Raw genomic sequence first — 25,427 nt, 5'->3', positions numbered from 1 at the left:
TAATCCCGTGTTTTCCGAAGGATTTCCATCGATTCAAATCCCATGACCAGCATTCCAGACAAAATTACAGCACTGTTTCCAATGTTAAAGGTACCGATAGATAGAGAAAACAGTGGAGCAGGTTGATAGCCATGTGTCATGGTCTAGAAATCCTTGAAAAAGATAAAAAGTACGAAAAACTCACATTTTCAGTTTTGGCCGCCATTTTGTTTTGGTGGTAAGGAGTAGATCGAATACCCCCCTTGATTCTACCGGCTGAAATTTCCTTGTTGATTTTTTCTTGAACAATACATGGATTTTTTAACGCCGATCGAAGATTTTTACATTCCCGAGCTTTTCTGGGCCCTGAATAATGCATACTGAAACCTGACTGAAACCCGTTCAATAAAGACGATGAATTTTTGTGTTTATACAAAGAAATGTATCTGCATAAAGCCGAAATGTTAATAGGTGTAGATGCCAAATTTGTGACGTCAAGGTTTTGTGGAACATAAGGTGCTTTACTGCCGACTGTTTGAGCTTCTGCTGAGGTTCGAACCCTTAAAGGCACCACGGCCTCTGGCTCTTGCATTAAAGTTGCCTCTGAAGTTTTGAAAATTACTTTTTCTCGGATACGGGAAAGTACTCGTCGGAAGCATCGGTTTTTCAATGTGTGACTTCATATAACAATTAACTGCTGAATGGGAGGCCCCACACTCTGAGCAAGAATGAGTAAATTTACATTCGGGCCACAAACATACACCTTCATTAAATTAATGGCACAACCTACGACTACTTGGCACGGGCATCTTTTCTGAATAAATAGACACGGGGCGCAATTGGACGCATCGCCACCACAATTCATTATTAATGAATGCCCATGACGAGGGGTGTAATGTTTGTCTGAGACGAAACTGTTCGTCATATTCCCACCAGGCAAAGCCGCCTTGCTTGGCCGCGCACTCCCGAATAATCCACATATAATGTAAAATTTCATATATTTTGTTTGCATGTGATGACAGATAGATAGACGTAAATATCAAGGACGCATCTGTCCATTTCTCAATACAACTGACTTTTTCTTTGCATTGTTTAGCTTGTGTTCCGAGTTTACCGTTATCTAAAAGATGTAAACTTCCACCGTTAGGCCTACAATAAACAGCTAATTCTATAGCGCCCTTTAATAAAAGTGCGAGATTAACATATTCACCTCTAGCTATTTGTTGTTTGATTGTTGTAGGCACGTGTGCCGCTATGTCGTCATGCGACAAACGTGTCATTTCCGGAATAACGGGAGCACGTGTTATGGCATCGGAATCATAAAGGTTACCTATAAACTGACAATATGGAGATATTACGTCATCCTGACTGCCTGCAATATTTAAATCATTGCCTAAAGGTTCAACAGAATGAGTGTTGGCCGACTCGTTTGCTTGTGTTACTGCGCTACTGTGCGTTTCTTGTTCGCCTACATTTAATAACGGCTCAACACAAGTACGTCTGCGATTCGATCTAGACCTAGTATTTGGACGTGACACATTTTCATCTGCGTTGCCACCACACCCGTCGGGCAATATGCCCGCTGACCTAATAATATGATCAAAATTTATAATAGAACCAGAACGTAAATTACCTGGGTCTGGCTGTGTAAGCCTAGTGTCTTGTTTGTCGTCGTCCCGACGTTGCATATTTGCCTGCTCATCATTGTTCCGTCGGTGAGTACTGGCCTTTCTCTTCACGCCTTTACCTCTACCAGGCATTGTAACTTATAGATAACGTATACAAGTCAGTACAACTTATCAAAATTTCAGCGATGTGTATTGAATGAAGTCTAACACCAGAAAGGCCGAATACCTGCGGTTACGGTTATTTAACCTCACATGAATATGCCCGAGTGAACACGTCATGTGATCGTGCCACCTACCGGCCGTAACCATGACTACACACGCCGCTTCTATCGCAAAAATAAATTATATTATTTTGTATAAAAAATACAGTCGAATACCGTTACCTCGATATTCAAGGGACTGTAAAAATTACATCGACGTATCCGAAGTTCGACGTAACGATATCGACTATCTGGGACTACTTTGTACTTGTGTCGGACGTCTATATTGTCATTATATCCAATGCTTTTTATGCCCCCAAAGGGAGGCATATAGTTTTTGAACCGTCTGTCAATCTGTCAGTCTGTCGGTCTGTCCGCAATTTTCTTGTCCGGTCCATATCTTTGTCATCGATGGATGGATTTTCAAATAACTTGGCATGAATGTGTACCACAGTAAGACGACATGTCGCGCGCAAGACCCAGGTCCGTAGCTCAAAGGTCAAGGTCACACTTAGACGTTAAAGGATAGTGCATTGATGGGCGTGTCCGGTCCATATCTTTGTCATCGATGGATATATTTTCAAATAACTTGGCATGAATGTGTACCACAGTAAGACGACTTGTCGCGCGCAAGACCCAGGTCCGTAGCTCAAAGGTCAAGGTCACACTTAGACGTTAAAGGATAGTGTATTGATGGGCGTGTCCGGTCCATATCTTTGTCATCGATAGATGGATTTTCAAATAACTTGGCATGAATGTGTACCACAGTAAGATGACGTGTCGCGCGCAAGACCCAGGTCCGTAGCTCAAAGGTCAAGGTCACACTTAGACATAGTAAGGTCATTCAAAGTGCCATCGGGGGCATGTGTCATCCTATGGAGACAGCTCTTGTTTTCAGAGGGCTTGAAAGGGGAAAGAAACAATATAAAACATAAATACGATTTTAATTTTATTTACAAATAAAACATCTAATTAAATACATACATACAACTTTTAATTTTTCAAAATATACATTTAAACATTAGCATTTTTATTCCATCCCTAAACAAGTCTGAATGCAGCGGTAACGTTCCTAGTTGAGTAGTCGTTTTGACTGAGTTTAAATAACAAAACTTTGACAGTTGAATATTGTTACTCAGTCCTAAATGGCAGATTTTACTCCGTCAGACAGAAAATAGTTCATCCAAATTAGTAGACTAGCTCCTAGACTATGATATTATCTTTTTTACATTTTTATGATTAAATGTAGTGAACTGAGCCAGTCTATATTCTGTGTCCAATATCATAATTTCAACATCATTCCTCTGTGATAATCTCTTAAATAGACTGGCTTTTGTCTCTATGAAATTAAATTCGTCAAAAAAGAAAAAATGTGGAAATATATTATTATCAGTCTAGTGGCTAGTCTGCCAAATTAGTTGTTATATTTAAAAACAGCTTTCCTGCTTCCACGGTGTTTTATAACACTAATTATTGGGAATTAAATGCAAACTTCTTGACATTTAAATTGGATTAAAGATTAAATAACAAACAAAGCATACATACAAACTAACTTGAATATGACTAATACATCGCCGGACAAGAATAGGTTGATTTTCACACCTTCAAATAACATGAATATTTTTTGACAAGCTGTGATATCGATGAACCCAGGTGTAAAAACAGTACAGGTAAGTTGACGGGACTGAAAAATCTCATTGAGCTAAACAAAATATCGAGCTAATCATATCGAGGTAATGATAAATAATTACATTAAGATAAATAGGAAAAAATCGGGACCGACTGAAACACATCGTGCTAACCGGAGTATCGAGCTAACCGATATCGAGGTAACGATATTCAACTGTAATATTTTTCATTATTCACAGGGTCATTTAGAAGGAGAAGTATGGGGTTTGTCCATTCACCTGATCAAAGATTTCTGTGTGACAACCAGCAATGATAAAACATTAAGAGTTTGGGATATCTGAGACAGCCACAAGATAGTGAACTTTAAAATACTCAAACAGGGAGCTAGATGTGTAGATTTCTCACCTGATGGGAAATTCCTGGCTGTTGGTCTTAGAGATGGTTAGTTTATGATGTTTTATAATTGCTCTTAGTCATTCACTCTCATTTAATACAAATGAAACTATGTATAGCACTGAATTGTTTTAAACCGATGTAATATTCTAATAGTACATTTTTGCTGTTTAAACAATCCATTGTACTTCTGGAAAACATACAGTCATGATTAAAGGCAGTTACTGTGAAATCATTGATATTCGTGGGGGACTGATTTTCGTGGTTGAGTCGATCCATGAAATTTAATCCCAATGAACAAGTAAAATTCCCATTCATTTTTGTCGAGCCTGCTTGCGGAAGCGAAGACATAGTTGTCCAAATGGCTGTTCGGTGTATGTGTGTGCATGCGTCTGTGCGTCCGTCCAGATTTGTTTGTCTGGACCATAACTTTGACGTGCATAGAGCAATTTCGTTTATATTTGGCATGAGTGTTAACCTCAGTGAGACGGAGTGTCCTGTGCAAATGTCAAGGTCACACTTGGAGGTCAAAGGTTAAATTCAATAATGACTTTGTCTGAAGCATTTCTTCTTCATGCATGGAGGGATTTTGATGTAACTTGGCACAAATGTTTACAACCATGTGACGGAGTGTCGTGCGCAAGAACCAGGACCTTAGGTCTAAGGTCAAGGTCACAGAGGTCAAAGGTTAGATACAAGAATGACTTTGTCCAGAGCTTTTTTTTTCATGCATAGAGGGATTTTGATATAACTTAGCACAGTTGTTCACCATCATGAGACGGAGCGTCATGTGCAAGAACCTAGAATTACTTTCCTTTGTTGTTACTATAAATAGCTTATATTGTAACTATTTTATTACTGGTCATAGGGAAAAATCAAGACCACTTTTCTGTAGTACAATATGCATGTTACATCCAATTTCGAGGTGTATTTTGACCTATCTCTACTGGTAAGAATTTTTGTGTGGACTTAGATCTTTTTAAAGATTTACTTCCCTTTGTTGTTACTATAGATAACTTATATTGTAACTTTTGCAATCATTTTTCATTTGGCATAAATGTTTGCCTCAATGAGACAGGGTGTCATGTGCAACTCCTAGTCCTTTTGACAGCTGGCGGGCTTGACATGTTGCCCGTGGGCATCTAATATGTTTAAAAGTTGAAAGGCACGAATTTAAATTAAATATATCCCTATAAAATTGCCATTTGGACCAAAACCTTGAAATTTCATGTCCACGAAATTAAATGATTTTACAGTATCACAATATTCAGTTTAAAAAGAAATAAAGATGAAATTGTCTGTTAGCAGGTCACTTTAAATGTATAATCTTTGGTCTTTGTACAGTTGAACCTGCCTTAACAGCCTGTGTTAAGTGGCCATTTGCCTTAAGCAGCCAGTCAGCTTACTTCCCAAATTTAATTTTTGTTCTATTATCAACTTGTCTTAAGCAGTCACCTGTCTTAAGCAGCCAGGTTCAGTTCCTTCCTTGACTTTATTTAATACAGGTTTGACAGTAGTCTTGTGTGTAATATGATTAAAATACTTTATTTTCAGGGAGTTTTACAGTGTTGAATTCAGACACAATGGAAGAAATTATCTCCTTACATCACAGGAAAGAGGAAATTGCTGACATTAAATTTTCTCCAGGTAAATTTTGAGGGTGGAGCTCTAATAAATGACTTTAATCAGTGATTTGCATTAGATAGGACTAAACTGTACCAGTCCACAATTTATGATATGCTTGAAGGCTTAAGGTGGCATGTGGTGTGCAAAGACACAAAAAAACTCAATGAACAGTTTTTTTATCTGTGCTGTAGTTTATAATATATGCAGTATAACCTTTATCCAAAGCACCTCCAAAAGAGTGAATAACTCCATAATGAGGCAAACATTTTCTGACTAGAATTATTTCTTAGTAAGGTCCATGCAACAACCTGCAAACAACAAACAAGTTTGTCTTACATCTGCTTTGTTGAAATGAAATTGAGCTTTGTGGTAGTTGTTATATCATTCCCTGGTATATATTTACTGTTTTGTAGATTTATATGTTTTTAATTTCAGACACAGGAAAATACTTGGCAGTAGCTTCACATGACAATTTTGTTGATATCTAGAGTGGTGGAACCTATGCTCGCGGTATTTCGATAAATATGCTCTCTGCAGAAGCACTGATAAAAATATTTCATCATGCTATGTTCAACACCGGCCAGTGGTGAAATGCCTTTACAACAAACGTAGCAATAGCCGCGCGTGCCGCTCACGTGACGTATACAGCAGCCGATACATTTTACACAATCTGTATCCGTCGCACAAATCTCACACAAATATATGTCAAAATCACTAACTAAAGTTAGTTTTTTAGAAATCATGCATTACATTCAGATATAAGATACATTTAAGAGCAAGATGTGATGAATGTGACGCCTGGCTACACTACGATAGCCTTTCGAACCATGAAGAAATCGATGTTGATCTTAGTATTTTAACAAAGTCCAAATGGTTCTTTCTGAGATGTAGGGAGGAGTGAATTTCCTACACAGAAAAGAAGTGTAGAAAACATTAGCGAGTTAATCACTGTCGTTGTTTGAATCTTTAATACTTGAAAATTCTGTTTTTAAACAACATTATTATACGTTTTGAAGCTTTGTTCTAATAGTGACTCCATTTCTGTAAGGGAAATATACACATAGAGGAACATACTAAATTTATCCTCATTTCTTTTGTTTTTCACATAATAAATGTGTAATGTTCTAAATATTATATTCGCATATGTTTGTTTGTTCATTTTTAGCCTGCTGAATTTTTTTTTCGCCCTTAGTTTAATCGATATTACATACCGCCAGCATAGGTTCCCTTCAGGGCGGATTTTCACCTTTTCACGTATGCTGTGTCGATAGCTCACGAGACGACCAAGTCACGTGATGACGCACATCGACAATATGTTTCGATAAAAGGAGGATAACTTTAAGTTTTTGCATAGGCAAATCGAAATAATAATTTTTTCTTGCTTCTTAAAAAGATTACATATTTACAAAAATACCGCGAGCATAGGTTCCACTACTCTACAGTGTTCTAGGCAAGAAACGAGTGGGTACATGTAAAGGGGCTTCCAGCTATATAACCCACATAGACTGGGATAAACAGGGACTATAGGAATGCACTTTTCCATCCATCATTCTGTCTTTCCATCCGTCTGCAATTTCGAGTGTGGTCTATAAAGGTGGGCCGGTGGTCTAGTGGTAACACGCTTGACTGTCAATCCAGGGGTCCGGGGTTTGAATCCTGGTCCAGGCACTGGAAATTTCTGAGATGCTCTTGAGTGTCTCCCACCTAACTAGAGGCCTGTACTGGTTCTTCCCAGGAAAGACGGCTTCGCGTGTATTCGGTGCTATACACCGGGCACGTTAAAGAACCAGACTGTCTATTCGAAAAGAGCTAGGCTAAGTTAGCCGGACACGTCTGTATCTGAAAAGTTCTCTCTGTCTGTTCTGGGGGCTTTATCTCACTCTGTCCCTCTGGTCAGATCGCTCTGTGTCTGTACTAGTAGAGGATGATTTCGCGCCCTCTGTGGCTGCAGTTGCTGTAAAGCGCCTTTGAACATGTTTATCATGAATCTATATAAATCTGGTATAATAATAATAATAATAATAACTCTGTCATTCATGAAGGGATTTTAATATTGCGCAAGACCCGACCCCTAGCTCAAAGGTCAAGGTCACACTTGGCAGTCAAATGTTTACATGTCATGAACAGGGTCTGTTTCGTGTCTGGTCCATAACTCTGTCATTCTTGAAGGGATTTTAATATTACTTGGCACAAATATTCCCTATGATGAGACTACATGTCATGTGCAAAACCTGGACCACTAGCTCAAAGGTCAAGGTCGCAATTGGAGGTCAAAGGTCAACAGGGTTTTTTCCCTGTCTGGTCAATAACTCTGTCATCCATCAAGGGATTACAATATTACTTGGCTTAATGTTCCCCATCATAAGATGACATGTCTTGTGCAACACCTAGAACCCTAGCTTTAAGGTCAAGGTCACACTTGGAGAACAAAGGTCAGTTGGAATTTTTTCTTGTCTGGTCTATATCTTTGTCATGCAAAACAGGATTTAAATATCAGTTGACACAAATATTCCCCTGGATGAGAAAATGTGTCATGGGCAAAAAAACCCGGGCCCATAGCTGAAAGGTCAAGGTCACACTTGGAAGTCAAAGGCCAAAAGGGCTTTTTTCTGTCCAGTCTGTAACAAAAAATCCATAAAGGGATTTTAATATTACTTGGCACAAATATTCACCAATATGAGACGGAGTGTCATGCACAAGAACCAGGTCCCTAGGTCTAAGGTTAAGGTCACACTTAGAGGTCAAAGGTCAGATATAAGAATGACTTTGCCCAGAGTATTTCTTCTTCATGTGTGGAGGGATTTTGATGTAACTTGGCACAGATGTTCACCACCATGAGAGGGATTGTCTTGCGCAAAAACCAGGTCCCTAGGTCTAAGGTCAAGGTCACACTTAGAGCACACTTAAAGGTCAAAGGTCAAATTCAAGAATTACTTTGTCTGGAGTATTTCTTCTTAATGCATGGAGGGATTTTGATGTAACTTGGCACAAATGTTCACCATCATGAGGCACCCTTGTTAGCTCGACTATACAAAGTATAAGGAGAGCTATCCTACTCACCCCGGCGTCGGCATCTTTCCGTGTCCCCACCTTGGTTAAAGTTTTTTTTTACACTTTCTCTTTTTATGCCCCCGAAGGGAGGCATATAGTTTTTGAACCGTCTGTCGGTCTGTCAGTCTGTCTGTCCGCAATTTTCGTGTCCGGTCCATATCTTTGTCATCGATGGATGGATTTTCAAATAACTTGGCATGAATGTGTACCACAGTAAGACGACATGTCGCGCGCAAGACCCAGGTCCGTAGCTCAAAGGTCAAGGTCACACTTAGACATTAAAGGATAGTGCATTGATGGACGTGTCCGGTCCATATCTTTGTCATCGATAGATGGATTTTCAAATAACTTGGCATGAATGTGTACCACAGTAAGACGACGTGTCGCACTCAAGACCCAGGTCCGTAACTCAAAGGTCAAGGTCACACTTAGACGTTAAAGGATAGTGCATTGATGGGCGTGTCCGGTCCATATCTTTGTCATCGATGGATGGATTTTCAAATAACTTGGCATGAATGTGTGACACAGTAAGACGACGTGTCGCACGCAAGACCCAGCTCCGTAGCTCAAAGGTCAAGGTCACACTTAGACGTTAAAGGTCATTTTTCATGATAGTGCATTGATAGGCGTGTCCGGTCCATATCTTTGTCATTCATGCATGGATTTTAAAATAACTACGCATGAATGTGTGACACAGTAAGACGACGTGTCGCGCGCAAGACCCAGTTCCGTAGGTCAAAGGTCCTAAACTCTAACATCGGCCATAACTATATATTCATTCAAAGTGCCATCGGGGGCATGTGTCATCCTATGGAGACAGCTCTTGTTTCAACTTATATCTGTTATTACTTGATGGATTTGATTCAAACTTGAAATACTTATTCCTCATCATCATCCACATCATCTGACATAAGGGCCATAACTCTGGCACTAATATTTCATGAATTATCCCCCCTTTTCACTTAGATTTTCAGGTTAAAGTTTTGATGCACTTTCACTCTATCTCTGTTATTACTGAATGGATTTGATTCAAACTTAAAATAGTTGTTCAACATCATAACCCACATCATATGACACAAGGTGCTTAACTCTGGCACCATTTTTTCATGAATTATTCCCCCTTTTTACTTAGAATTTCAGGTTAAAGTTTTGGTGCACTTTCACTCTGTCTCTGTTATTACTGAATGGATTTGATTCAAACTTAAAATAGTGGTTCAACATCATCACCCACACCATATGACACAAGGTGCATAAATCTGGCACAATTTTTCATGAATTATTCCCCTTTTTACTTAGAATTTCAGGTTAAAGATTTATGCACTTTCACTCTGTCTCTGTTATTACTGAATGGATCTGATTCAAACTTAAATAATTGTTCAACATCATTACCCTTATCATATGACACAAGGTTCATAACTCTGGGACCAATTTTTCATGAATTATTTCCCCTGTTTACTTAGAATTTTAGGTTCAAGTTTTGATGCACTTTCACTCTGTCTCTGTTATTACTGAATGGATTTGATTCAAACTTAAAATAGTTGTTCAACATCATCACCCACACCATATGACGCAAGGTGCATAACTCTGGCACCAATTTTTATGCCCCCGAAGGGAGGCATATAGTTTTTGAACCGTCTGTCTGTCGGTCTGTCCGCATTTTTCGTGTCCGGTCCATATCTTTGTCATCGATGGATGGATTTTCAAATTACTTGGCATGAATGTGTACCACAGTAAGACGACGTGTCGCGCGCAAGACCCAGGTCCGTAGCTCAAAGGTCAAGGTCACACTTAGACATTAAAGGTTATTGCATTGATGGGCGTGTCCGGTCCATATCTTTGTCATCGATGGATGGATTTTCAAATAACTTGGCATGAATGTGTACCACAGTAAGACGACGTGTCGTGCGCAAGACCCAGGTCCGTACCTCAATGGTCAAGGTCACACTTAGACATTAAAGGATAGTGCATTGATGGGCGTGTCCGGTCCATATCTTTGTCATCGATGGATGGATTTTCAAATAACTTGGCATGAATGTGTACCACAGTAAGACGACATGTCGCGCGCAAGACCCAGGTCCGTATCTCAAAAGTCAAGGTCACACTTAGACATTAAGGGATAGTGCATTGATGGGCGTGTCCGGTCCATATCTTTGTCATCGATGGATGGATTTTTAAATAACTTGGCATGAATGTGTACCACAGTAAGACGACGTGTCATGCGCAAGACCCAGGTCCGTAGCTCAAAGGTCAAGGTCACACTTAGATGTTAAAGGTCTTTTTTCATGATAGTGCATTGATGGGCGTGTCCGGTCCATATCTTTGTCATTATGCATGGATTTTAAAATAACTACGCATAAATGTGTGACACAGTAAGACGACGTGTCGCGCGCAAGACCCAGCTCCGTAGGTCAAAGGTTCTAAACTCGAACATCGGCCATAACTATTCATTTAAAGTGCCATCGGGGGCATGTGTCATCCTATGGAGACAGCTCTTGTTCATTAATTATTCCCCCTTTTTACTTAGAATTTTAGGTTAAAGTTTTAATGCACTTTCACTCTGTCTCTGTTATTACTGAATGGATTTGATTCAAACTTAAAATAGTTGTTCAACATCATCACCCACACCATATGACACAAGGTGCATAAATCTGGCACCAATATTTAATGAATTATGCCCCTTTTTGCTTAGGATATACTTATATAGTGTTTTGATACATTTTATCTTTACCTCTCTTATTACTTTGGTATTTTTGATATAGGCTCAGGCTATTGTGCAATATCTTCATCCACAATTGGAGTCATTAAACACTCCAGTGACAGCCCTAGTTTCCTCAGATGTGCCCAGTTTCACTATCCAGCATCGAAATAGTCGAGCGCGCTGTCTCCTGTGACAGCTCTTGTTTTTAGAATTACTTCCCTTTGTTTTACTATAAATAGCTTATATTATAACTTTTTTATTACTGGCTGTAGGGAAAAATCGAGACCACTTTTCTGTGGTACAACATGATTGTTATATCCAATTTTTAGGTGTATTTTGACTTATCTCTACCTGGTTAAGAGTTATGTGTGGACTTATATAGAAGTCATTTTTTTTTTTTTTTTTTGGATTAACTTTCATTTGTTGATACTATAAATAACAATAGAGAAAATTAGGTGCCTTCCAGTAGGGGACTTTGTATTGCATGGCAATACTTTATTCACTTGTTTTTATATGGATTAATCAATGTGGAACTTTTGACCGATTGCCCACTTTATTTCAGGCAAAGTCATAATGTTGAATTCTGGCGCCAAGGAGCAGCTGTTCTTTGAAGCACCAAGAGGGAGAAGGATTACTTTGAGGAATCAGGAAATTGAGAAGTTTGCTTGGCATTCCTGGATGTCGGTTCCAGGCGTGACGTGTGAGGGTATGTGGCCACCAAAATGTGATGTAACAGACATAAACGCTACTTGTGCCTCAAGTGATATGTCAGTGATTGCTACAGCTGATGATTTTGGATTTATGAAACTCTTTAATTACCCAGCTAAGGTGAGATTATAAAACTACTTTGTTCACTGATGAGGTAAAAAAAAATCATAGGAGTTAACATGTGAAAATAGTTGAAAATGAGAGTCCATTTTCCACTAAGGCAATAGAAAATTAGTTTTTAGATTCTCATCCCCACCCGCCCCTATCTGAAACCCCCCGCCTTGAAATTTTTATTGGTCAAAATTTGGATATCCAAAATTTTATGTCCGGATACTGGTACACTTGCATAAACATTGCATAATTCTCTAGTTCAAAGAAAACGTCTGACATATTATGGTGATGCAAAGACAATTTAACAGCATTTGACAGTATCTGATATTAAAATTTACCATGGCATTACCTCTTATTATAATAAATTAAGAGAAATGATCATAAAATATCGGTGATTCACAAGACTAGCAGACATTCTGGCAACCTACTTTGATTTCAAAAACTTTTAGAAATAGGGAAAGCCAATGTATTTTTGTCCCCCCCCCCCCCCCCTTAGATTTGGTCTTGTCCGTACATCACACTTCATTTCTGAGTAATAACTGGAGAACCATTTGACCTAGATCCTTCAAACTTAATAGGGTTGTAGGGCTGTTGGAGTAGATGACCCCTATTGTTTTTGGGGTCACTCTGTCAAAGGTCAAGGCCACAGGGGCCTGAACATTGAAAACCATTTCCGATCAATAACTAGAGAACCAGTTGACCCTGAATGTTGAAACTTCATAGGATGATTGATCATGAAGAGTAGATGACCCCTATTGATTTTGGGGTCACTCCGTCAAAGGTCAAGGTCACAGGGGCCTGAACATTGAAAACCATTTCCGATCAATAACTAGAGAACCACTTGACCCAGAATGTTGAAACTTAATAGCCTCCTAGTGAAACCTTTAAAACCTTTAAAAACCTTTAATTTCAGAGCAAACCTTTAAAACCTTTAAATCTTCTGAAAAAACCTTTAAAATGGCCAAATAGCCTGTAATTTTCACTCAAAACCTATATTTTTGTTCAGACTGCTTGCCGTGCCAGTTTAAAGCAAGTAATGGTTATACTACTGTATTTCTTCCCCCCTTTTAAGTGTTGTTATTAGGATACTGCTTGTGTATCTTTCATCTTGAGTTTTTCAGAATGCTGTTGTGTTCACCAGACCACATACATGTAGATGTTTGCAGTAGTGTTTACCAGACCATGGGTGTTCCATGTATTCAGCATAAGGTACCATGGAGCTGAATGCTTGAAATGGTAAGTCAGTGACCTTGCTACACTGAAGGCCCAGTGAAGGTATCTGAGGGCCCATAGACCAAATAAGGTATTGTGTGTGGCTTAGGTGACAGATTTAAAAGGAAGACATACAATAGGTTAGTCCCCTGAACCACACATAATATTTTTATTTGGCCTTAAATATACTCCTGGTTATCCAGTTGTAGCATAGTACTGCATGTTTGTATGGTTTGCATGGAAACCATACAAACATGCAGTGCTTTTGCTTTGCTAGTTTGCATGCTTTTTTCTGGATTTTCAGATTACTAACAAAGTGACTATCAGTTAATAACAGTCTTACAATGTCACACTCAAAGACAAAGTTTCAGTCAAAATGGCTGGATGAAAAAGATGGAAATGGAGTATTCTGTAGACTATGGTGCCAGCCATCGATTGACTCTGTATATGATGCAAAATGTGTTCTTTGTGCTTGCACTATTAATATTGCTAATAATGGACTTTCTGCTTTACGACAACATTCTATGGGAAAGAAACACAAGCAAAAGGCTGCATGTTTGAATGGTGGCAAATGTGGGGAACAAAAGCCATTGACATCATTTGTAACAAAGATTGAACAGAAACCATCTGTTTGTTCTGCCAAAAGTGAAACAGTGTCAGCTTCTTCCAGTGCAGTTGTCTTTGACAATAATGAAGCAGATGTGAATGATGTGTCAAAACTAACCATACCACCACCACCACCAAGTGAAAATTCTGGAATTTCCAAATGGATATCTGTTAATGAAGCCGTTGCTAAGGCAGAAGCGCTGTGGATGATAAAGACTGCTTCATCTAATTACAGCTTCAGTTCTTGTGATGGATTGCCAGCCTTGTTCCAGGAGATGTTTCCACACTCCATTATTACAAAGCAATTCAGTCTTAGTCATCAGAAGGCATCTTATATGATATCTTACGGTCTTAGACCATACTTCCAGAATAACACTGTAAAGGATGTACTTGCATCAGGAGCTTACTACACAATCCATTTTGATGAAACTGTTACTAGTCAGGCGAAGAAACAAATGGACATTCTAATTCGCTATTAGAACAGTCTGCCTGTGTTCAGGTACGATACTTGTGTTCTCTCTTCTTTGGTCATGCCTTTGCTAAGGTAGTTTGTAAAGGTTTGCTTGAGTGTTTCCAGGACTTGACATTACCAATGAACAAACTTTTAAGTTTATCTGCAGATGGGCCTAATGTGAACAAGAGTATCAAAACAATAGTTGACACAGCTGTAAAAGATGTTGGTGCTGAAGGGTCAGTGAATGTTGGATTCTGCTTCATACATAAGATACATAATGCTTTTAAAGCCGGGAATGCAGCGTTTGGAATTCATGGTCTTGATTTTGCAATGAATATATTCACATGGTTTCATTTGTACCCAGCCAGAGAAGAAGATTTCAGGTTTGTACAAGATGATGAAAATTTGGAAAATTTGAAGTTTCTCAGACATGTTGACTCTAGGTGGTTGTCGTTGTTGCCAGCAGTTGAGAGAATACACGGACAGATGTCTGCCATAAAGAAGTATTTTACTGTGTTCATCCCAAAGAATGAGAAAAGATCTCAGAAGCTAAAAAAGTTTAAGGACATCAATGAATCTCTGACAAAGAATGAAGGTATCATCCTAGTAGAAATGGCGTTCCTGGAATCAGTCAAGCCACTCTTTGATGGGTTTCTGACTGCCTTTCAGGTTGAAGGTCCACTTATACACCTGCTTTACCCATCACTTGTGGACATGCTACGCCAGATCATGTACAGATTCATCAAACCGGAATTGGTTCAGGGTAAAACTGGGACTGAGTTAACACAGACTGATGTGACAAAAGTAGATAATCAGTTGCCTGATGACAAATTAAACATAGGGGTTAAGACCAGGGGCTATCTGAAGAACCTCAGTCCATTACAAAAGAAAGAATGTATAGTTGGAATGAAACTGTTCTTTTCAAAGTCCACAGCATATATACAGGAGCGACTGCCATACAAGAACACTTTACTGAAAGCCTTACCATGCCTACACCCAGATATGAGACAACAGCCTTCATCAGACGCTAAGGTGGCAACAGTGGCTGCTAACTTGCCATGTTGTGAGGAGAATGAATTGCCTCTGGTAACTGATGAGTGGAAAATCTATAGGGAACTTGAGATTCCAAAGAGCTGAACTACTGAAAAGGATAAAAAAGGAAATGAACAGCCAGTTAGAGTTGACAAATATTGGGCAAATATATTTGGACTTACCACTGCAGCTGGAAAACCACGTTTTAGAGTACTGCCCAGAGTTGTGAAGTGTGCATTGACACTGTCACATGGTAATGCTGATACAGAAAGAAGTTTATCTCAGAACAAAAAGATTTTGACAAACGAGAGGTCATCAATGCAGAAAGGCACTTTGATTGGGGTCCGTTTAACTAAAGATGCAGTTGGAGCTTCAGGTGGTCAGGCAGTTGATGTAAAGATAACAAAAGAGTTGCTTTCTCATTGCAGATCAGCCCATCAGGAGAACAAGAAATATATTAGTGAACAACAAAGGCAAGAAAGGGAAGAAAAACAAAAAGGAAAAGGAGCGTGAGAAACAGCGTAAGGCAGAAGAAGAAGAAAAGGTAAGACTAGAAAAAGTGAAAAAGCTGAAAGATGAAAATAAGGACATTGATACTAAGATTGAAGAAGCTGAAGGACAGCTTATAAGGTTGAATGGTCTAAATGTTGAGGCTACTAAAAGAATGACAGAAGCCATCAAAGAAAAGAACATGATGGGTATTGAAATTGCACACGAGTTGCAGGAAGTTGCAGCCAATAAACAAAAAACAGCACATGCAGATTTGCAACAGTTGAACAAAAGGAAGAGGGAGATCACAGACCAACTTGAAAAATATGCCAAGAAAAAAAGACTGGTGTGAAGAATGATTATGTATATTGTCACTCAACTACTAACACTTGAGCTTATAATATAGATTGCTAAGCTTCTAGTTGCTTATTTGGTGTAGGGTGTAACATACATGTAGAGTGTAAAGTTCTATAGTTACTTGTAAGAGTTAGTATTAACCATATATTATTAACACAACCTGTTTGTAAGCTTGAACCTTGTGCCTGAATATTCTTTGAATTAACAAGTTTGCTGTTGTACCTAACTATGATCTGCTCTGTTCTGTTCTGATATTAATCATGCTATGGTGTTTTGTACTATTAGTTTTTAATACTTGAACAAATATCCATGCAAGTTTTTCATGTTTTTAACTAACTGCTTGCTTTATCAAATCATACTAACTTGCTTTAACCATTTTGCATGTATATGTACATAATTATGTGTTTGAACTCAGCATTTGTCAAAATGCCCAATCATTTACCACAATTGAGTACTGCTTGCTTTTATGAATGTCTGAATTTTAGGTTGGAAAATGATTGGGTGGTTGTAACAAATGCTGAGTTTTACTGATTGTGACTAGCTGAATAAAAAATAAAAAAAATTCAGGTCTGGTGACATGATGTTTACACTATGGTAACAGTGGACAAGGTCTGGTGAAGATACAGCATTCTGAGCAAAGTTGATGTAGACACTACAATGTATAAAACAGGAACCATATGCAAAAATAGGTGATATAAATGTGCAGTGAAAGTAGGTATACCCATTAAGTTAGATATGTATATCAATCATAATGTATAATTCAAACAGTATGAGATAATATCAAACATGCCTATTTCTTATATCTGTGGTTTTAGAGTGTGGGTTTCCATATATAAATTAACTTTTTTTTAGTAAATACCTATATATATTATGTGTTTTCAACGAGAATTCCGACAAAAATAGCCTTTATTAGTCCCCTACTGGTTGAAAACCAGTTTCGGGGACTATAGGAATGCACTTTTCCGTCATTCCGTCCGTCCGTCCGTCTGTCCGTCCGTCCGTCCGCAATTTTGTGTCCGGTCCATAACTCTGTCATCCATGAAGGGATTTTAATATTACTTGGCACAAATGTTCCCCATGATGAGACGACGTGTCATGCGCAAAACCCGGACCCCTAGCTAAAAGGTCAAGGTCACAATTGGAGGTCAAAGGTCAACAGGGCTTTTTTCCTGTCCGGTCCACAACTCTCCCATCCTTGAAGGGATTTTAGTATTAATGGGCACAAATGTTCCCCATGATGAGATGATGTGTCATGCGCAAATCCCGGACCCCTAGCTCAAAGGTCAAGGTCACAATTGGAGGTCAAAGGTCAACAGGGCTTTTTTCCTGTCCGGTCCATAACTCTCCCATCCATGAAGAGATTTTAATATTACTTGGCACAAATGTTCCCCATGAGGAGACGACGTGTCGTGCGCAAAACCTGGACCCCTAGCTTAAAGGTCAAGGTCACAATTGGAGGTCAAAGGTCAACAAGGCTTTTTTCCTGTCCGGTCCATAACTCTCCCATCTATGAAGGGATTTCAATATTACTTGGCACAAATGTACCTCATAATAAGACGATGTGTCATGTACAACTTTCAGACCCCTAGCTCAAAGGTCAAGGTCACACTTAGCAGTCAAATGTTAACATAGCATGAACAGGGTCTGTTTCGTGTCCGGTCCATAACTCTGACATTCATTAAGGGATTTTAATATCACTTACCACAAGTGTTCCCCATGATGAGACGATGTGTCATGCGCAAATCCCGGACCCCTGGCTTAAAGGTCAAGGTCACAATTGGGGGTCAAAGGTCAACAGAGTTTTTTTCCTGTCCCGTCCATAACTCTGCCATCCATGAAGGGAATTTAATATTACTTGACCCAATGTTCCCCATGATGAGACAACATGTCATGCGCAAAGCCCAGACCCTTAGCTCAAAGGTCAAGGTCACAATTGGAGGTCAAAGGTCAATAAGGTTTTTTCCCTGTCCGATCCAGAACTCAGTCATCCATCAAGGGATTACAATATTACTTGGCATAAATGTTTCCCATGATGAGATGACGTGTCATGCGCAACACCCAGTACCCTAGCTTAAAGGTCAAGGTCACACTTTGAGATCAAAGGTCAAGAGGATTTTTTTCCTGTCCGGTCTATAACTTTGTCATGCAAAGCAGGATTTAGATATCAGTTGGCACAAATATTCCCCTGGATGAGACATGTCATGCGCAAGAACCAGGTCCCTAGGTCTAAGGTCAAGGTCATATTTAGAGGTCAAAGGTCAAATTCAAGAATGACTTTGTACGGGACATTTCTTCTTCATGCATGGAGGGATTTTGATGTAACTTGGACCAAATGTTCACCACCATGAGGCACCCTTGTTTTTAGAATTACGTCCCTTTGTTGTTACTATAAATAGATTTTATTGTAACTTTTTTATTACTGGCGGTAGAGAAAAATCGAGACCATTTTTCTGTGGTACAGCATGCATGTTACATCCAATTTTTAGGTGTATTTTGACCTATCTCTCTACCTGGTAAAGAGTTTCTTGTGGACTTATATTATATAGATTTTTTTTTTTTTTTTTTTTTTTTTTAAAGATTAATTTCCCTTTGTTGTTACTATAAATAACTTACATGATAACATTTTTATAATCAGCCAAAAAAATTCAATATGAAAACAACTGTGGGTTTTTATATATGCATATTTTAATCCAAGTGTGTTGTTATAACATATTGTATATGTAGTACAATATTGTTTATACATCATTGACAGATATCAGTTCATTATGTTATACTGCAGTAGAGAAAATTAGGTGCCTTCCAGTAGGGGACTTTGTATTGCATGGCAATACTTCATTCACTTGTTTACTCTTTATTTTTTAATATTTTACACTAAAAGGCCTTTATTTCCATAGATTGGAGCCTTTATAAAAACCTTTATTAGTCCCCTACTGGTTGAAAACCAGTTTCGGTGGACTATAGGAATGCACTTTTCCGTCATTCCGTCTGTCCGTCTGTCCGTCCGTCCGTCCGTCCGCAATTTCATGTCCGGTCCATAACTCTGCCATCCATTAAGGGATTTTAATATTACTTGGCACAAATGTTCCCCATGATGAGACGACGTGTCATGTGTAAAACCCGGACCTCTAGCTCAAAGGTCAAGGTCACAATTGGAGGTCAACAGGGCTTTTTTCCTGTCCGGTCCACAACTCTCCCATCCTTGAAGGGATTTTAGTATTACTTGGCACAAATGTTCCCCATGATGAGATGATGTGTCATGCGCAAATCCTGGACCCCTAGCTCAAAGGTCGAGGTCACAATTGGAGGTCAAAGGTCAACAGGGCTTTTTTCCTGTCCGGTCCATAACTCTCCCATCCATGAAGAGATTTTAATATTACTTGGCACAAATGTTCCCCATGAGGAGACGACGTGTCATGCGCAAAACCTGGACCCCTAGCTTAAAGGTCAAGGTCACAATTGGAGGTCAAAGGTCAACAAGGCTTTTTTCCTGTCCGGTCCATAACTTTCCCATCTATGAAGGGATTTTAATATTACTTTGCACAAATGTACCTCATGATAAGACGATGTGTCATGCACAACTTTCAGACCCCTAGCTCAAAGGTCAAGGTCGCACTTAGCAGTCAAATGTTAACATAGCATGAACAGGGTCTGTTTCGTGTCCGGTCCATAACTCTGACATTCATTAAGGAATTTTAATATCACTTAGCACAAGTGTTCCCCATGATGAGACGACGTGTCATGCGCAAATCCCAGACCCCTAGCTCAAAGGTCAAGGTCACAATTGGGGGTCAAAGGTCAACAGAGTTTTTTTCCTGTCCCGTCCATAACTCTGCCATCCATGAAGGGATTTTAATATTACTTGGCACAAATGTTCCCCATGATGAGACAACATGTCATGCGCAAAGCCCAGACCCTTAGCTCAAAGTTTAAGGTCACAATTGGAGGTCAAAGGTCAATAAGGTTTTTGCCCTGTCCGATCCAGAACTCTGTCATCCATCAAGGGATTACAATATTACTTGGCATAAATGTTTCCCATGATGAGACGACGTGTCATGCGCAACACCCAATACCCTAGCTTAAATGTCAAGGTCACACTTTGAGATCAAAGGTCAAGAGGATTTTTTTCCTGTCCGGTCTATAACTTTGTCATGCAAAGCAGGATTTAGATATCAGTTGGCACAAATATTCCCCTGGATGAGACAACATGTCATGCGCAAGAACCAGGTCCCTAGGTCTAAGGTCAAGGTCATATTTAGAGGTCAAAGATCAAATTCAAGAATGACTTTGTACGGGACATTTCTTCTTCATGCATGGAGGGATTTTGATGTAACTTGGACCAAATGTTCACCACCATGAGGCACCCTTGTTTTTAGAATTACGTCCCTTTGTTGTTACTATAAATAGATTCTATTGTAACTTTTTTATTACTGGCAGTAGAGAAAAATCGAGACCACTTTTCTGTGGTACAGCATGCATGTTACATCCAATTTTTAGATGTATTTTGACCTATCTCTACCTGGTAAAGAGTTTCTTGTGGACTTGTATTATATAGATTTTTTTCTTTTTTTTTTGGATTTTTTGTTTTTTTTAAAAGATTAATTTCCCTTTGTTGTTACTATAAATAACTTACATGATAACATTTTTATAATCAGCCAAAAAAATTGAATATGAAAACAACTAGGTTTTTATATATATAAATTTTAATCCAAGTGTTTTGTTATAACATATTGTATATATAGTACAATATTGTTTATACACCATTGACAGATATCAGTTCATTATGTTATACTGCAGTAGAGAAAATTAGGTGCCTTCCAGTAGGGGACTTTGTATTGCATGGCAATACTTCATTCACTTGTTTTTGTTCAGGCCTGCTAGGAGGCCTGTTAAAATAATAGGATGGTTGTATATGCAAAGTAGATGACCCCTATCGATTTTGGGGTCACTCTGTTAAAGATCAAGGTCACAGGGGCCTGAACATTTAAAACCATTTCCGGTCAGTAACTTGAGTACCACTTGACCAAGAATGTTGAAACTTAATAGGATGGTTGTACATGCAAAGTAGATGACCCCTATCGATTTTGGGGTCACTCTGTTAAAGATCAAGGTCACAGGGGCCTGAACATTGAAAACCATTTCCGGTCAGTAACTTGAGTACCACTTGACCAAGAATGTTGAAACTTAATAGGATGATTGTACATGCAAAGTAGATGACCCCTATCGATTTTGGGGTCACTCTGTCTAAGGTCAAGGTCACAGGGGCCTGAACATTGAAAACCATTTCCGGTCAGTAACTTTAGAACCACTTGACCCAGAATGTTGAAACTTAATAGGATGATTGGTCATGCAGAGTAAATGACCCCTAACAATTTTGGGGTCACTGTTAAAGGTCAAGATCACAGGGTCCTGAACATGGAAAACCATTTCCAATCAATAACTTGAGAACTCTCGACCCAGAATGTTGAAGCTTCATAGGATGATTGTTCATGCAGAGTAAATGACCCCTATTGTTTTTGGGGTCACTCCGTTAAAGGTCAAGGTCACAGGGGCCTGAACATTGATGACTATTTCCGATCAATAACTTGAGAACCTCTTGATCCTGAATGTTTAAACTTTATAGGATGATTGGACATGCAGCGTAGATGACCCCTATCGATTTTGGGGTCACTCTGTTAAAGGTCAAGGTCTCAGGAGCCTGAACATGGAAAACAATTTCTGATCAATAACTTGAGAACAATTTGACCCAGAATGTTGAAACTTCACAGGATGATTGAACATGCAGAGTAGATGACCCCTGTTGATTTTGGGGTCAGTCTATTAAAGGTCAAGGTCACAGGGACCTGGTCATGTAAAATCATTTCTGGAAAGTAACTTGAGAACCACTTGACCCAGAATGTTGAAACTTAATAGGATGATTGGACATGCAGAGTAGATGACCCCTATTTATTTTGAGGTCACTTGATCAAAGGTCAAGGTCACAGGACCCTGAACAGTGACTCAAGAGTGTTGAAACTTAGCGGGATGACTGGACATGCCAAGTAGATGATCCCTATTGCAGCCAACCATCAGTGTCTCTTTGACTTTCGCTCCTGACCCCTATTGACTTCTTGCCTATAGGACTTTGAATTGGGGGAGACATGCGCATTTTTAGCTCGACTATACGAAATATAAGGAGAGCTATCCTACTCGCCCCGGCGTCGGTGTCTTTCTGCGTCCCCACCTTGGTTAAAGTTTTGGTGCACTTTCTCTTTTTTCAACTTATCTCTGTAATTACTTGATGGATTTGATTCAAACTTGAAATACTTATTCCTCATCATCATCCACATCATCTGACATAAGGGCCATAACTCTGGCACCAATATTTCATGAATTATCCCCCCTTTTCACTTAGATTTTCAGGTTAAGGTTTTGATGCACTTTCACTCTATCTCTGTTATTGCTGAATGGATTTGATTCAAACTTAAAATAGTTGTTCAACATCACCAACCACATCATATGACACAAGGTGCATAACTCTGGCACCATTTTTTCATGAATTATTCCCCCTTTTTACATAGAATTTCAGGTTAAAGTTTTATGCACTTTCACTCTGTCTCTGTTATTACTGAATGGAGCTGATTCAAACTTAAACAATTGTTCAACATCATTACCCTTATCATATGACACAAGGTGCATAACTCTGGGACCAATTTTTCATGAATTATTTCCCCTTTTTACTTAGAATTTTAGGTTAAAGTTTTGATGCACTTTCACTCTGTCTCTGTTATTACTGAATGGATTTGATTCAGACTTAAAGTAGTTGTTCAACATCATCACCCACACCATATGACGCAAGGTGCATAACTCTGGCACAAATTTTTTATTAATTATTCCCCCTTTTTACTTAGAATTTTAGGTTAAAGTTTTGATGCACTTTCACTCTGTCTCTGTTATTACTGAATGAATTTGATTCAAACTTAAAATAGTTGTTCAACATCATCACCCACACTATATGACGCAAGCTGCATATCTCTGAATGAATTATGCCCCTTTTTGCTTAGGATATACTTATATAGTGTTTTGATACATTTTATCTTTACCTCTCTTATTACTTTAAGTTGATATTTTTGACATAGACTCAGGCTATTGTGCAATATCTTCATCCACAATTGGAGTCATTAAACACTCCAGTGACAGCTCTAGTTTCCTCAGATGTGCCCAGTTTCACTATCCAGCATCGAAATAGTCGAGCGTGCTGTCTCCTGTGACAGCTCTTGTTTACAAAAGCAATTTCTAGTTGATACCTGATATTTACTAAAGATATTGATACTTCAAACAAAATTTTGATTTGAAACAAGATTTTAGAAAAGCATTGGATCCAGTAAACATTTAGTGAACATGTGTAAATTCCAGATTAAGCAAAAATATAAAAGAAAGAATTAGCTTCTGAACAACAGAAATTTTTGTTGAGCTTGCTTGCAGTGAGCTGAACTAGCTGGACTTAGTCTACATTTTGGCGAGTAGGTGTTTGTGTCTGCATCTGTCAGTCTGTGCATCCGCCCGATTTTGTCCGGACCAGGAGGTGCCCGCTCGTGATGAAATAATGCACTGAGGGGCACCTGGGGTCTTCCTCCACCATAAAAGCTGGAAAGTCACTATATTAACCTAAACTTGTGTCAGTGCAACGTTAAACCCACCAAAATAAATAAATAAAATATATGCACGGACAAGTCTTTTTATATTTAGCATGAATGCTTACCTAAGTGAGATGTGACATGCATTACTGTAAGTGTATTAATATTAGCGGAGTACTAATTTTCGCGCTATTAGCGGGATAGGGCATGCGCTAATTCATGTCTAGTGCTAATATTAGACTGAAATGAAAGGCTTTCCTAATAAAAAGTAACATTTATCGTATTGAAAATATCATAATGACAATGCATAGAACACAGAGAAATACATATTTATTGTGTAAATATGACAATAACTGCATTCCTAACTAATATGCTGCTGAAAGTTTTGAAAAGAATAATTAAACCTGTTTGAACATTAGTGCAAAAGTCATCTATTTTTAAATTAAATTGCATTTTTTTTTATCTTCTCCATTGTTCGTAAACATTTGTATAACAGCTTCTGAGTAGATCGCCAATTTTTCTGGTCGCGCTAATTACGAGTGTCACCATAACATTTTACTGCTTTGAAAACCAAGTGTGAATTTGAAAACAATAATTATCACCATTCTGGACTGTATACATGTACAAATTTACAGTATACAGATTAACACTGATCTAAACAAATGTAGATTTTAACTCATATGTTTATTTGCAGGCCAGGTCGATTTCATTACGAATACCAGTTAGCCGCCAGCCATTTAGTATTGTAGAGTTTTTCACACTCTGATGGGCAGTTATAAGCCAGATTGCGTGAATATACTTCATTCGCCATTCCGTATTACATCGGAAATTGGTGTTTCAGATACCATCAATTGGTTATTTTAGCGCTGCTGATACTGCGCTAATACAAGTACGCGCTAATAAGTCGAAACTACTCGATTTAAGGTGTTTGCGCTAAAATTTAGCTGCGCTAATATTAGTACACTTACAGTAACCCAGTGTTCCTATCTCAAAGGTTAAGGTCACAATTTTGGGTCAGATTTCAGATTGAAGTTCTTCTGCATGCATGGATTTTGATGTAACTTGGCATGGATGTTCACCTTTGAATTCGCAGGTGGCACTGCAGTTAAGTGCTTTTGCTTTCTGTTCCTGATTGCCAAAAACAGACAGTGTCCAATTCGTATGTTCTTACAACTCAATTTTAGTGGGTTTTTTTTAGCCCACCTGAGCACAAAGTGCTCAAGGTGAGATTTTGTGATCGCCCTGTGTCCGTCGTCCGTCTTCGGCCTCGTCGTCAACAATTTGGTCAAAAACTAGGTCACCAGAATGTTAATCTTGATGATCTTTAGGTCAATAAGTCGGGTGAGCGATACTGGGCTTCATGGCCCTCTTGTTTTCGTATCAGAAGTCTGCGTCTGCTGCAGAGATTAATCTTTTAATGTGATAATATATATTAAGAGAGGGAGTTCTTGAAGGATAATTTTGATGATTTCAGAGCCAAAATTTTACTTTGATCGGGAACTTTATCATGTGGATGAGAATGTTGGTATGTTGGATGTTAAAGTATGGAAGACTGGCACAGACCTCAGTAGACCATCAAGTATTACCATCAGATCTAGAAGAACAGAGCCAATGTCTGCTGAAGGTAGGATGATGAAATTC

The 25,427-nt window shown here is 38.8% G+C and overlaps 1 protein-coding gene across 2 annotated transcripts in view; it reads left to right on the top strand.

Moving 5' to 3' along the window:
* Window positions 1–3,676: 3,676 nt before the first annotated feature.
* LOC128555133 (echinoderm microtubule-associated protein-like 6) overlaps window positions 3,677–25,427 on the top strand; it is a 30,771-nt gene continuing 9,020 nt past the window's right edge. The window contains exons 1-4 of one of the 2 annotated variants that reach the window (XM_053536643.1): window positions 3,677–3,877; window positions 5,384–5,476; window positions 11,767–12,032; window positions 25,261–25,410. In XM_053536643.1, coding sequence (XP_053392618.1) covers window positions 5,413–5,476; window positions 11,767–12,032; window positions 25,261–25,410 — 480 coding nt within the window. In that variant the 5' untranslated portion in view covers window positions 3,677–3,877; window positions 5,384–5,412. Of the gene's footprint in view, window positions 3,878–5,383; window positions 5,477–5,890; window positions 5,948–11,766; window positions 12,033–25,260; window positions 25,411–25,427 lie in introns of those variants that run through there. The other variant, XR_008369815.1, reaches the window with a different exon arrangement.

Source organism: Mercenaria mercenaria, chromosome 2, assembly GCF_021730395.1.
Source record: "Mercenaria mercenaria strain notata chromosome 2, MADL_Memer_1, whole genome shotgun sequence".
In the NCBI taxonomy this organism is placed as follows: Eukaryota; Metazoa; Mollusca; class Bivalvia; order Venerida; family Veneridae; genus Mercenaria; species Mercenaria mercenaria.
Note: the sequence above shows the minus strand (reverse complement) of the source record. Positions and strands in the feature narration are given on the sequence as shown.